The sequence below is a fragment of the Palaemon carinicauda genome, chromosome 21 (assembly GCF_036898095.1).
Source record: "Palaemon carinicauda isolate YSFRI2023 chromosome 21, ASM3689809v2, whole genome shotgun sequence".
Lineage (NCBI taxonomy): Eukaryota > Metazoa > Arthropoda > Malacostraca > Decapoda > Palaemonidae > Palaemon > Palaemon carinicauda.
The window spans coordinates 22,473,261-22,485,423 of NC_090745.1; the positions used below are offsets into that span (position 1 = coordinate 22,473,261).

The 12,163-nt window shown below is 40.3% G+C and overlaps 1 protein-coding gene across 1 annotated transcript in view; it reads left to right on the plus strand.

Moving 5' to 3' along the window:
* Positions 1-7,048, plus strand: part of LOC137615213 (uncharacterized) — a 56,459-nt gene extending 49,411 nt beyond the window's left edge. Inside the window, exon 2 of the mRNA XM_068344873.1 lies at positions 2,553-7,048. Coding sequence (XP_068200974.1) covers positions 2,731-5,028 — 2,298 coding nt within the window. The 5' untranslated portion in view covers positions 2,553-2,730 and the 3' untranslated portion in view covers positions 5,029-7,048. The remainder of the gene's footprint in view (positions 1-2,552) is intronic.
* The last annotated feature ends 5,115 nt before the right edge of the window (positions 7,049-12,163 follow it).

Here is a 12,163-nt window from a genome sequence, read left to right on the forward strand (position 1 = left end):
GGATTTTCGTCGGAAAAAGCTACTTGTTCGCTGCAACTTGGTTTTCTAGCCAAAAATGAGCTACCTTCTCGTCCTTGGCCTAAATCTTTCGATATTCCCAGCTTATCGGAGATCGTAGGCAATGAACTAGAAAGAGTCTTATGCCCTGTTAGAGCTCTTAAGTTCTACTTAGATCGTACTAAACCTTTACGAGGCCAATCTGAAGCTTTATGGTGTTCAGTTAAGAAACCATCCTTGCCTATGTCAAAGAATGCTTTGTCATACTTTATCAGATTGTTAATACGAGAAGCTCATTCACATCTGAGTGAGGAAGACCGATCTTTGCTTAAGGTTAAGACGCACGAGGTTAGAGCTGTAGCAACTTCCGTGGCCTTTAAGCAAAATAGATCTCTGCAAAGTATAATGGACGCAACCTATTGGAGAAGCAAGTCAGTGTTCGCGTCATTTTACTTGAAAGATGTCCAGTCTCTTTACGAGAACTGCTACACACTGGGACCATTCGTAGCAGCGAGTGTAGTAGTGGGTGAGGGCTCAACCACTACAATTCCCTAATTCCATATCCTTTTAATCTGTCTCTTGAAATGTTTTAATGTTGTTTTTATGGGTTGTCCGGAAGGCTAAGAAGCCTTTCGCATCCTGGTTGATTTGGCGGGTGGTCAAAGTCATTTCTTGAGAGCGCCCAGATTAGGGGTTTGATGAGGTCCTGTTGTATGGGTTGCAGCCCTTGATACTTCAGCTCCTAGGGGTCTGTCAGCATCCTAAGAGGATCGCGAGGAAGACGTACTTACAAGGCAGAGTAATCGTCTAAGTCGACTTCCTTACCAGGTACCTATTTATTTTGTTTTTGTTATATTGATAACTTCCAAAATGAAATAAAAACTCTTAGCTTATACGATGTAAACATATTTAACTGGTCTCTGCCCACCTCCTTGGGTGTGAATCAGCTATTATATATTCACCGGCTAAGTTAAATATTCAAAAATGATATTTTAATTATAAAATAAATTTTTGAATATACTTACCCGGTGAATATATAAATTAAACGACCCTCCCTTCCTCCCCAATAGAGACGCAGTGGGATGAGAAGAAATTGAGTCTTTGTTTACATCGAGAGTGGTATCTGGCCGACAGTTGGCGCTGGTGGGCACACCCGCAACCTGTATAGCGATCGCTGGTGAGTTTTTACTGTTTTTTGTCTGTCGAGCAACAGAGTTGCAGCTATTATATATTCACCGGGTAAGTATATTCAAAAATTTATTTTATAATTAAAATATCATAATTATAAGTAGGTCAAGGATAGTAGCTCCTCAACATCCAGATCTCAGCATTGATAATGTTTCTTAACTCTTTGAGAGACTTAGAATTTTAGGTGTTATTCTCGACAGCAAATTTATTTTTGAGAAACTCATTAGGTCTGTGTCTTCTTTAATTGCACAAAAAGTTAGCTTATTCAGAAAGTCTTAAGATTTTTGGTGATCAATCTATTCTGAAGTGTTTTAATTTCATTCTACCTTGTTTTGAGTATTTTTCTCCTGTCTGTTCTTTGTTTAATTAATTTGTTATGCATGTTGCATAAGATTTTTCATAATTCTAATCATCCTTTACATTCAGATCTCCCCAGACACTTTCATCCTGTTCATAATACTAGACATGTAATTAATTTTAATATTCAGGCCTTCTGCAAAAGTTCAAACTTGCAGTAAATATTTTTGTTGAAGAGGTTGACATAAGTCTTTTTACAATTTATTTATGAAATATCTCTTGATGTTGTTACTGCTCTTAAATATTTTAATTCATTATATCTCATATCACTGATTTATTTCCTTATTTCCTTTCCTCACTGGGAAAAATTGTCGTGAATAAAGGAAATGAGGAAATAAACGATATAAGAAGTAATGAAAAATTAAAATATAATATTTCAAAAAACATTAACATTAAAACATAATTCATATATAATTATAAAAAGACTTATGTCAGCCAGTTCAACATAAAAACATTTGCTGCAACTTTGAACTTTTTAAGTTCTACTGCTTCAACTACCCGATAAGGAAGATCATTCCACAACTTGGTCACAGCTGGAATAAAACTTCTAGAATACTGTGCCAAAGATGAATATCTAGATCAGGAATAAGAAATTTTGTAGACCGTAAATTCCTGTTCAACAAATTAAGAGGAGAATCAGCAGCTGAAGACAGGAGAACAATACTCGAAACAAGGTAGAATGAAAGAATTAAAACACTTCTTCAGAATAGATTGATCACCGAAAATCTTAAAAGACTTTCTCAATAAGCCAATCTTTTGTGCAGTTGAAGAAGAGACAGACATGTGTGTATGTATATACTGTACACACATACATAATGTACATACATACTAAGCTTAAAGACCAATGATGTGGTATTCTCATGCCCTAAACCAAGAATTGAGTTCAATACTGCAATGTAACTTTATGAATATGGTTGAGATAAATGTTTGTGTTCAGGGACAAACGATATATAATATACAGTAAGACTTTATTCTTAGTCTTTAAACTGAAATGTTTATTTTCTTTTCAGGGTTAACAGACAGTAGGTGGTTGATGTGCGCGCATTGCTGATGTAGATGTGAGACGTTCGTTCTTCCTGGATGTCTGCATGAACTCATATTCTTAGTACATGTTGAAAGTTTACTTATTAAGTACTCCATCATCCAAATACAACACTAGCATCCTATTATTTTGGTTATCCTTTCACAATGACTATGCTAAGAGGATTCTTGTATGCCGATCTAATTGAGGCTGAAAACCTTCCTGATTGCGATACAGCATTTTTCAACATTGATCCGAAGGATTTATCAGATCCTTTTGCCCAAATTAAACTCGGAGCTAGTGTTATCTGCAAGACTGATTACGTTAACAACGATTTATCGCCAAAGTGGCAGGAGTCTTATAGGATACCCGTTTGTCATGTTGCTGATAAATTGCAAGTACAGGTCCTGGATAAAGATCATGTTTCTGCTGGCTTGTTGGGAGAAGTTACTATAAGAGTGGAAGATCTCATTGATGGTGAAACTTTGGAAGGGTGGTATCCTCTTACGGGATGTAACGGCCGAATAAATTTGAAATTGAATTATGTTCCCAAAGAAGCCATTGAAGCCACTTTTGAAGTCCCTGATTGTTATTTTAAAGTCCGAGAAGGCTGTAAAGTTACTCCTTATCAGGATGCACACTGTCCCCCACTCCCTTTCTATGAAAGTATACCAACACTCAGTGGTGAACCCTATGATCCTCCTTGTGCATGGACTGATCTGTATAGAGCATTAAGAAATGCTCAGAGATTTATTTATATTACAGGATGGAGTGTGTTTACAGAGACAGTTTTAGTGAGAGGTGGTGATGATTGTGAGTTAGAAGGCAAAGGAGAAAGTGTTGGTGAATTATTAAAAAGGAAGGCTGATGAAGGAGTCCGTGTTCTTGTCATGATATGGAATGAAAAGATGAGCACTGGAGTCACCCAAGGTTTTATGGGTACTCATGATGAAGAGACAAGGAATTATTTTGATGGCAGTGATGTCGAGGTAGCTGTTGTTCCAAGGATGCGACTGTTAGGAGGTTTGACGTCATTCTTTAAAAATCAGTTCGCACAGACTTGTTACACACATCATCAGAAGACTGTAATTTTAGATATTCCTCCTCTTGAAGGAGAAGAGCTACCTAGGCTTCAGGCTTTTGTAGGTGGCCTTGATATCACCAATGGAAGGTATGATACCCCAGAGCATGAACTGTTTAGAACTTTGAAAAGTTTGCACTCTGGAGACTTTTACAATGGAGTTGCTCCCACAACAAGTGAAGAGGGCCCCCGTGAGCCTTGGCATGACATTCATTGTCGATTAGACGGACCAATAGTCCTGGATGTACTTGATAATTTCACAGAGCGTTGGAGACAACAGGTTCACGACAGACAGTCACGTCTACTCTCAATTTCTGATGAAGAGTTTGCTCTTAATGCCCCTGCAGTGTGTGAGGAAGGATCCTCTTGGAATGCACAGCTCTTCAGGTCAATCTCTTCAGACTCTGCACTTTTTGACTTTGATAAGATTTCTACCATCCCTAAGAGGAAAGGAAAATATGTAGATGACAGCATACATAGGGCCTACATTCACCAAATCAGACGTGCAGACAGTTTCATTTTTATTGAAAATCAGTATTTCCTTGGGTCTGCATACAGCTGGAGCAACGAGCAGGACACCAAAGCCCATCATCTAATCCCTCAGGAAATTGCCCAGCGTGTTGTTGAGAAGATTAACGCTGGGCAACACTTTAATGTGTTTGTTATAGTTCCTATGTTCCCTGAAGGAGACCCTGCGAGTGGTCCTGTACAGGAAATCCTACATTGGCAGCATCGTACAATGGAAATGATGTATCGTGAAATAGCCCAGGCCATCGAAGCAAATGAACTGGACACTCACCCGAGAGATTATCTTTCATTTTACTGTTTAGGAAAAGGGGAGTGCCCTGATGAGATTCCTGAAGATCTTTCACCACCTGAGCCTGGTACCCCTGCTGCTGTTTTAAGGGAGCAGGCACGTCTTATGATTTATGTTCACTCAAAAATGATGATTGTAGATGATGACTACATTATTATAGGCTCAGCCAACATTAATCAACGTAGTATGGGTGGCACTAGGGACTCAGAAATTGCTGTTGGATGCTACCAACCCCTTCACATGCGTGAAGTTTGTGGAGAACCACGGGGAGCACTTCACGAATTTCGGATGTCTCTTTGGGCGGAGCATTTGAATGGCGTAGAGGAGGTGCATCAAAATCCTGGCACTATAGAATGCATGAGAGCTGTTAATGAAGCAGCGGATAATAACTGGAGTGCCTTTGCAGGTGCAGAGCCTTGCAAAGTTGATGGCCACTTGATGCGCTATCCTGTTGAAGTGTGTCAAGATGGTTCAGTTATAGCTTTAATTGGGTGTGAGAATTTCCCAGATACAGAAGCTCCAGTTTTAGGTGCACCTAATTATTTGCCTAACAAGTTAACAACGTAACTGGTAGAAATTCATTAGATTTGCACGGGAGTTTACAGTAGTTCTTTTTTTTTTTTTTTTTCATTTTCCAGATAATGTTCATTATTTCTTTTTCTTTTCCCAGATAATGTTCATTATTTCAGTGTTTAATTATTAGGTGTTATTTTTTTAGTATAATATCATAAAACAAATAAAATCATAATTCTTTAGAATACTTTAAAAGACACTGCATTTACTACTTGAAAATCTTGCCATGTTATACTGTACTGTAAAACAGACGAGGGCAAAGGATACTTTATCATGATTTGAAGGATTGGTTGAAGCATTATTACAGTAGTATTGTAATTGAATTTTTGGAATACGTGTACCCTAGGCTGTGAAATGTAACTATTTCAATCATATAGTTCAACTTTTAACGAGGCTTGATTACTGTCTCAAGTGAAGTCTGTCTTTGATGACTTGAACGCTTGAAATAATGCTATTCGATTGTTTTCAGGATTGGTATCGGAAAACATACAAGAATTACTTGTACAGGCTGCTTTTTAATAACTTCTTAGAACTATTACTAATTACTGATCTGCAAATCATTTGATAGGAATCCTTTGCCTGTGGCATCTACATATTTGAAACCAAAGATGCTTTTGCAAATAGTTATTGACCAATTTAAGCTATGCATGAAATCCTGGTAAAATCTTTTATCTCAGGACACCCAAACTGAAGAAAGAAACTATTTTGTTTCTCATTTCTCCTGGACCAGATTGTGTTCACTTTTGAATACTTTTATCATTTCCTTTCTCCTGATTATCTTTTATACCTTTATATTATAATATAATGTACAGTACTGTATGTAGGATTTCTTATGTTACCATATTTGTCTTAAAGCTCAGAAATTCAATTGGATTTCTATTGAAATCACTATAATCATCACATGCTGCTTAACCTGAATGCAGCTAGCTTATTTTCTTTTACCAATTCATGAGTAAAACCTTAATGTTGGTGATTTCATACTCTTCAACTTTTATAAAATGGTATTTAGATATTTTGAGTCATTACTTACTATGTAGTGTTTTTTTATTGTCATTTCTTTCCTTAAGGTACTTATTGCAGTGGCACCATATTTGCAATATATTTGTCTTTTCATTGTTGATTGTTAGATTCTTTGTGCACAAATAAGTGTCATTTTATTTTGAGGACCAGGGTAAATGTGTCTTGCCATTTTCATATTCTAAGCTATTATTAGTGCAAATACAGCGCCGCATTCAGAATTTATCAGATGGTACATTTTATACTATTTGATATTGTTAATTTTTTGCGCTAAATTGCATGTACTTTATAGATGTTTTTGAAAGCATAGCTGTATACCATTTGGATAGCCATTAAAATAGCCTCTCCCTGTTTCCTTTGGTAAAGCAACTATATTTGCATTATCAGATTGGTGTGAAAATTGATGCGAGCTATTCAAATGTTCTGTTTATTTATGCTTGAGCTGTATTAATGTTGAAACAGTATACAGTATGCTGTACTCAATGGGTCAGTTTCAAACTGTCTTTTGAAATAGACAGGTTGGTATTCTGACATGTGCTTCTTTGCTTCATAGGAAACTGTATTTCACTCGCTAGGTTATGTAGGGTACGAGTTGGATTATATTTGCCAAAATCTTGGAAATTTGATACAGTGCTGTTATGTACTGAAGGGCATTATTCTTGAATTTTTATTAAACAAAAAGAAATTAACTAAATTTAGTTGTGATATGGGTTTTTAAACAAGATTTATACGTTGTGTAATTTCGATTACATGGGCACTGCTAACTTGAACATGTTTACAAAGTATTTTAAAATTAAGAAGTTAAATGAAACTCAATAACACATTGCCAAGAAAATTGACTTATAGGAGAAACATGAATAAACATTAGAAAATGAAAATAAAGTAAAGCTTGTCTTACATGAATTTTGTACCCACAAAGAGAAAAAATACAGAGAAATGTTCTATGGAAATCATTTTACCATACAGTACTGTAAACTGTAATTTTAAATATTTAACTTAGCCGGTGAATATATAATAGCTGCAACTCTGCGGCTCGACAGAAAACACACTCAAAAACTCGCGAGCGATCGCTATGAAGGTTGCGGGTGTGCCCACCAGCGCCACTATCGGCCAGATACCACTCTTGCATGTAAACAAACCCTTCAATTCTTCTCTGTCGACGTTGACGACAAGACGTATCAATACTCGCTGTAGAACCTGGAGTTTTCTCAACATATTTGGTGAAGTACTTCATTTTGGTTTGAGCTTTCGCAGTGCAGGTGTTTTATCTTCATCTTAAATCTTGAACTCGTTTTTGGATAGATTTAATTTTTGATGACAAGAGAGAGAGTATGGACTTTCTTTGACTTTTAAATGGCCGACCCTTCCCTTAGACGGAAGTGTGTTTTAGGCTTTTAGCAATTATCTTATCACGTTATAAATTAATTATAGATTTTCCTCTATATATTTTATATCTCAACCGCCTTTATTAGGCCTCTTCGATTAGCTTTCCATTTATAATAAACATCAAAATAAATTTTAATGATTTGTTTATATGCGACCTTTCCTGAGAGTAGGTGGTCCTAACTTGGAAAACGAAGTTAAACAACGTTGAGCCCTTTTCAATCGTAAATAACTTTTACAGAGCTAATGATTTAAAACTTATTAAATGAAATATTTTTAGTAAATATTTTATGATAGTTTTTTTCTTTGAATAGTCTTCGTACTGTTTCAAAGATGAACTAACGTTTAGTTTATTTATGCTACGCAGTTTGCGCTCTATCGTTACGATAGAGAGAGAGAGTATCACGGTTTCACTTTGCAGAAAGAGTAAATCGATTCTGGCGTTTTGTTCTTTTTTCTTTCAAAACTTAAATGTTTTAAAGACTATTTTAAAGGAACTTTTAATTGAAAAACCTTTCAGTTTTTTCCTTTGGTCAAATAACCGGTTTATTGACGAAAGGTAAGTGGGCTCTTCTCTTCGGTGCGAAATCAAGAGAGAGAGAGAGATAGAGACAGAGAGAGAAAGAGGAGAGAGAACGTTCCGATCTTTTATCTCGTCCCAAGCGAGTAACGTTGTTCTCGAGTTACTCTCGTCCCTAGTCTCTGTACGGGGAGAAAGGATAAAACGTTTTTAGTTTTTATTCTCGTCCCAAGGCACTGTACGGTGAGAGATTGAAAACGTAGTTTTGAATGAACTAGTGTTTAGTCTCTTCCCCAGCCACTGATTTTTTTATCTTAAAATATGTTTACTGTTTTTTGCTGGTATTAATGTGCTTACATTATACGACTGATTTCGCAATTACAACCTTTTGATGAGGGTAGAATTGCATGCTTCAGGTAGAAATCAGTTTTATTCATACCTAATGTGAATTGTTAAAAAATTCGATTTCAGTGAAATAAGTGCAAAACAGAAAATCGTAGTGATAAAGTGATATTGCGCAATGTGTTATCAGTGTTGCGACCGAGGGTTCGTCTTTTCGTGCCTGTCGTTCGCCTAGTCCGGGACCTCTTGCAAGCTCCCAAGCCCAGGGGAGAAGTAATGTCGTACGACTTATGGGTTCGAGAGGCCATGATCAGCGAACAGACGTTCCCTCTATGGTATCGGGTGTATCTTACCAAGATCACCCCTACCATAAGGCGAGAGAGACGATTTTCTCCTCGTCATCCGAAGGCTTTTCGCATAAGAAACCGTGGAACAAGGTTTCGAGGCCCTTTAAGCGAAAGTCGGTCCTTTCAGGATAGGTCCAGCGTCCTGGTTTTAACTATTAGGACAGCTCTGACCCTATGCAGTCATCGGAAGACTGCTCGCCGCCTAAACAAAAGCGTAACACAGACTCCGAGAGTCTTTTTGTAGGCAAGGTTTTGCAGTCACAGACGTTACCCTCGTCTCTTACCGCAACCATTCCCGTTGATCCTAAATGGGTTGTACGGCAAGACATGCAGAATAAGCTTGCCTCCCTTATGGAAGACTATTTTGCCGATAAGTCCGTTGAGCCTAGCCGTTTATCTCATCGAGATCCTGGCCTTCAGCCACCCTAACGTTCCTTTGTGCGTCCTGTTGACGTTGGCGTAGCCAAGTCACGTCAGTCAGGTTGTTTAGAACCACACTCGATGCGGTCTCGTGTGGATTTTCAGCCACATTTGGACGTTAGGCCACTTGCTGATGCTCCTGTTGACGTTCAGGACGTTCGCCAACAATCGTAGTTGACTTGTTTTGACGCTGAGCGTCAACCTCCGCATTCTAGAGTTGTTTTGACTGCTCAGTCTAGGCGGTCAAAGCAGTCTCGAGTGGACGCTGTGCGTCCTCACGCACCTGTTGTTGTTGACAGTTCACAGACTGTCAAGCAGTTACATGACGTTGCGTCCTGGTCCGCTACTAATGCACCAGTGCGTGTGGACTCTGCTTGTAAAGCATTGCCACCACGGTAGGTCTCTCCCTTGCTTGAGACTCGGATATTGTCGGACAAGGTTCCTTCAGATAAGGAAGTTGCTGTTCCCCCTCCTACTGATATTCCCTTGAGGACTCTGTCAGACGGAGAGGAGCCTAAAGCTGCTTAGCCCTCTATGGACTTTAAATAAATCATGCTGATTTTTAAGGATCTTTGTCCGGATCTTTTTGTAACTGCTGCTCCTCGTTCGCCTAAACGTCAGAGCTTACACTAGGCCTAGCTACTTCGAAGCCGTTGTTTTATAAGCTAGTGCTCTCTCGCTCTTCTAAGAGAGCTTTACGTTTGCTAGGCGACTGGTTTATCACCAGGAGGAGTTTGGGGGAGACAGCCTTTGCTTTCCCTTCTTTTAAGCTGGCTTATAGAGCGAGTCTCTGATATGACACGAGAGAAGTTCTCGGCTTGGGAGTTCCTGCCTCTGCCCAGATAGACTTCTCAAACCTCATAGACTCTCCCTGGCGCCTGGCCATGAGACGCTCCAAGATTTTACAGGTCGACTTCAGAGCTATTTTCGAGCCTTTGAAGTTTTGCTGTACAATTATGTCATGCATAAACAATGCTTTCAGGGATGGCTCCAATGATCTGACAGCCACGTTCTCTGCAGGAACAAGTCCCTCAGGGATGGCTCCAATGATTTGGCAGCCATGTTCACTGCAGGAGTACGTAAGAGGCAAGTGCGCTCAATGTGTTCATTGTCAAGACAAACTTCACGATGAAGTCTACCAGGCTGTCTTGACAGCATTTATGGAAGGCGACTGGATGGTCTCTCTCGACCTTCAGGAGGCATGCTTCCACATTCCTATACACCCGGATTCCCAACCGTTTCTGAGGTTTGTTTACAGGAATGTGGGGTACCAGTTTCGAGCCCTGTGCTTTGGCCTCAGTCCTGCGCCTCTCATGTTTACGAGGCTCATGAGGAATGTGGCAAAATCCCTCCATCTATCGGGGATCCGAGCCTCCCTGTACTTGGACGACTGGCTTCTCAGAGCATCGTCCAGTCTTCGCTGTCTGCAGGATCTACATTGGACGTTGATTCTGGCCAGGGAGTTGGGACTTTTGGTCAACCTAAAAGTCCCAACTGATCCCATCCCAGATTATTCTATATTTGGGGATGGAGATTCGCAGTCAAGCCCTGCTCGAAGTCCAACTAATGCTGAAACGAAACGTTTATTCAGTCAGGAGTTGGAACAGTCTCGTAGGGACTCTCTCATCCCTGGAGCAGTTTGTCTCACTAGGGAGACTACACCTTCTGCCTCTCCGGTTCCATCTAGCCTCTCACTGGAACTAGGACAAGACATTAGAGACGGTATCATTCCCAGTCTCCGAACCAGTAAAGGCATGCCTGAAATGGTGGGACAGCAATATCAGTCTGAGAGAGGGACTATCCCTAGCAGTCAAGAACCCAAACCACGTGTTGTCCTCAGACGCGTCGGATTTGGGTTGGGGTGCGACCCTGGACGGTCGGGAATGCTCGGGTCTGTGGACCTCAAGTCAGAAGAGCATGCACATCAACGGCAAGGAGCTATTAGCAGTCCACTTGGCCTTGATGATATTAGAAAGCTTCTTCGAAACTAAGTGGTAGAGGTCAACTCAGACAACACAACTTTGGCGTACATCTCCAAGCAAGGAGGCACACACTCCTTCACGCTGCTCGAGATCGCAAGGGACCTTCTCTTATGGTCAAGAATTCGAGGCATCTCCCTGTTGACGAGATTCATCCAGGGGGACTTGAACGTCTTGGCAGACTGTCTCAGTCGAAGGGGTCAGGTGATACCCACGGAATGGACCCTCCACAAGGACGTGGGCAAGAGTCTTTGGGCTACTTGGGGTCAACCCACCATAGACCTCTTTGCCTCCTCGTTGACCAAAAGGTTACCAATCTATTGCTCTCCAGTCCTAGATACAGAAGCAATCTACATAGACGCGTTTCTACTGGATTTGTCTTTTATGGACTTATATGCATTCCCACCATTCAAGATAGTCAACAAGGTACTGCAGAAGTTCGCCTCTCACGAAGGGACAAGGTTGACGTTGGTTGCTACCCTCTGGCCCGCGAGAGAGTGGTTCACCGAGGTACTTCAATGGCTGGTAGACTTTCCAAGAAGTCTTCCTCTAAGGGTAGATCTGTTACGTCAGCCCCACGTAAAGAATGTCCATCAAAGCCTCCCCGCTCTTCGTCTGACTTCCTTCAGACTATCGAAAGACTCTCAAGAGCTAGAGGCTTTTCGAAGGAGGCAGTCAGTGCGATTGCAAGAGCTAGGAGAGCTTCTACCATTAGAGTATACCAGTCGAAGTGGGAAGTCTTTCGAGACTGGTGCAAGTCAGCATCTGTGTCCTCGTCCAGTACCTCTGTAGCCCAAATCGCAGATTTTCTTTTACATCTGAGAAAGGTTCGCTTCCTTTCAGCTCCCACGATTAAGGGCTACAGGAGCATGTTGGCTTCGGTCTTTCGACATAGAGGCTTAAATCTTTCCAACAATAAAGATCTCCAAGATCTCCTTAAGTCTTTCGAGACCTCTAAGGAACGTCGTTTGGCAACTCCTGGATGGAACTTAGACGTGGTCCTAAGGTTCCTCATGTCAGACAGGTTTGAGCCATTACATTCAGCCTCCCTGAAGGATCTCACCCTCAAGACACTTTTCCTAGTGTGCTTGGCTTCGGCTAAAAGGGTCGGTGAACTTCAT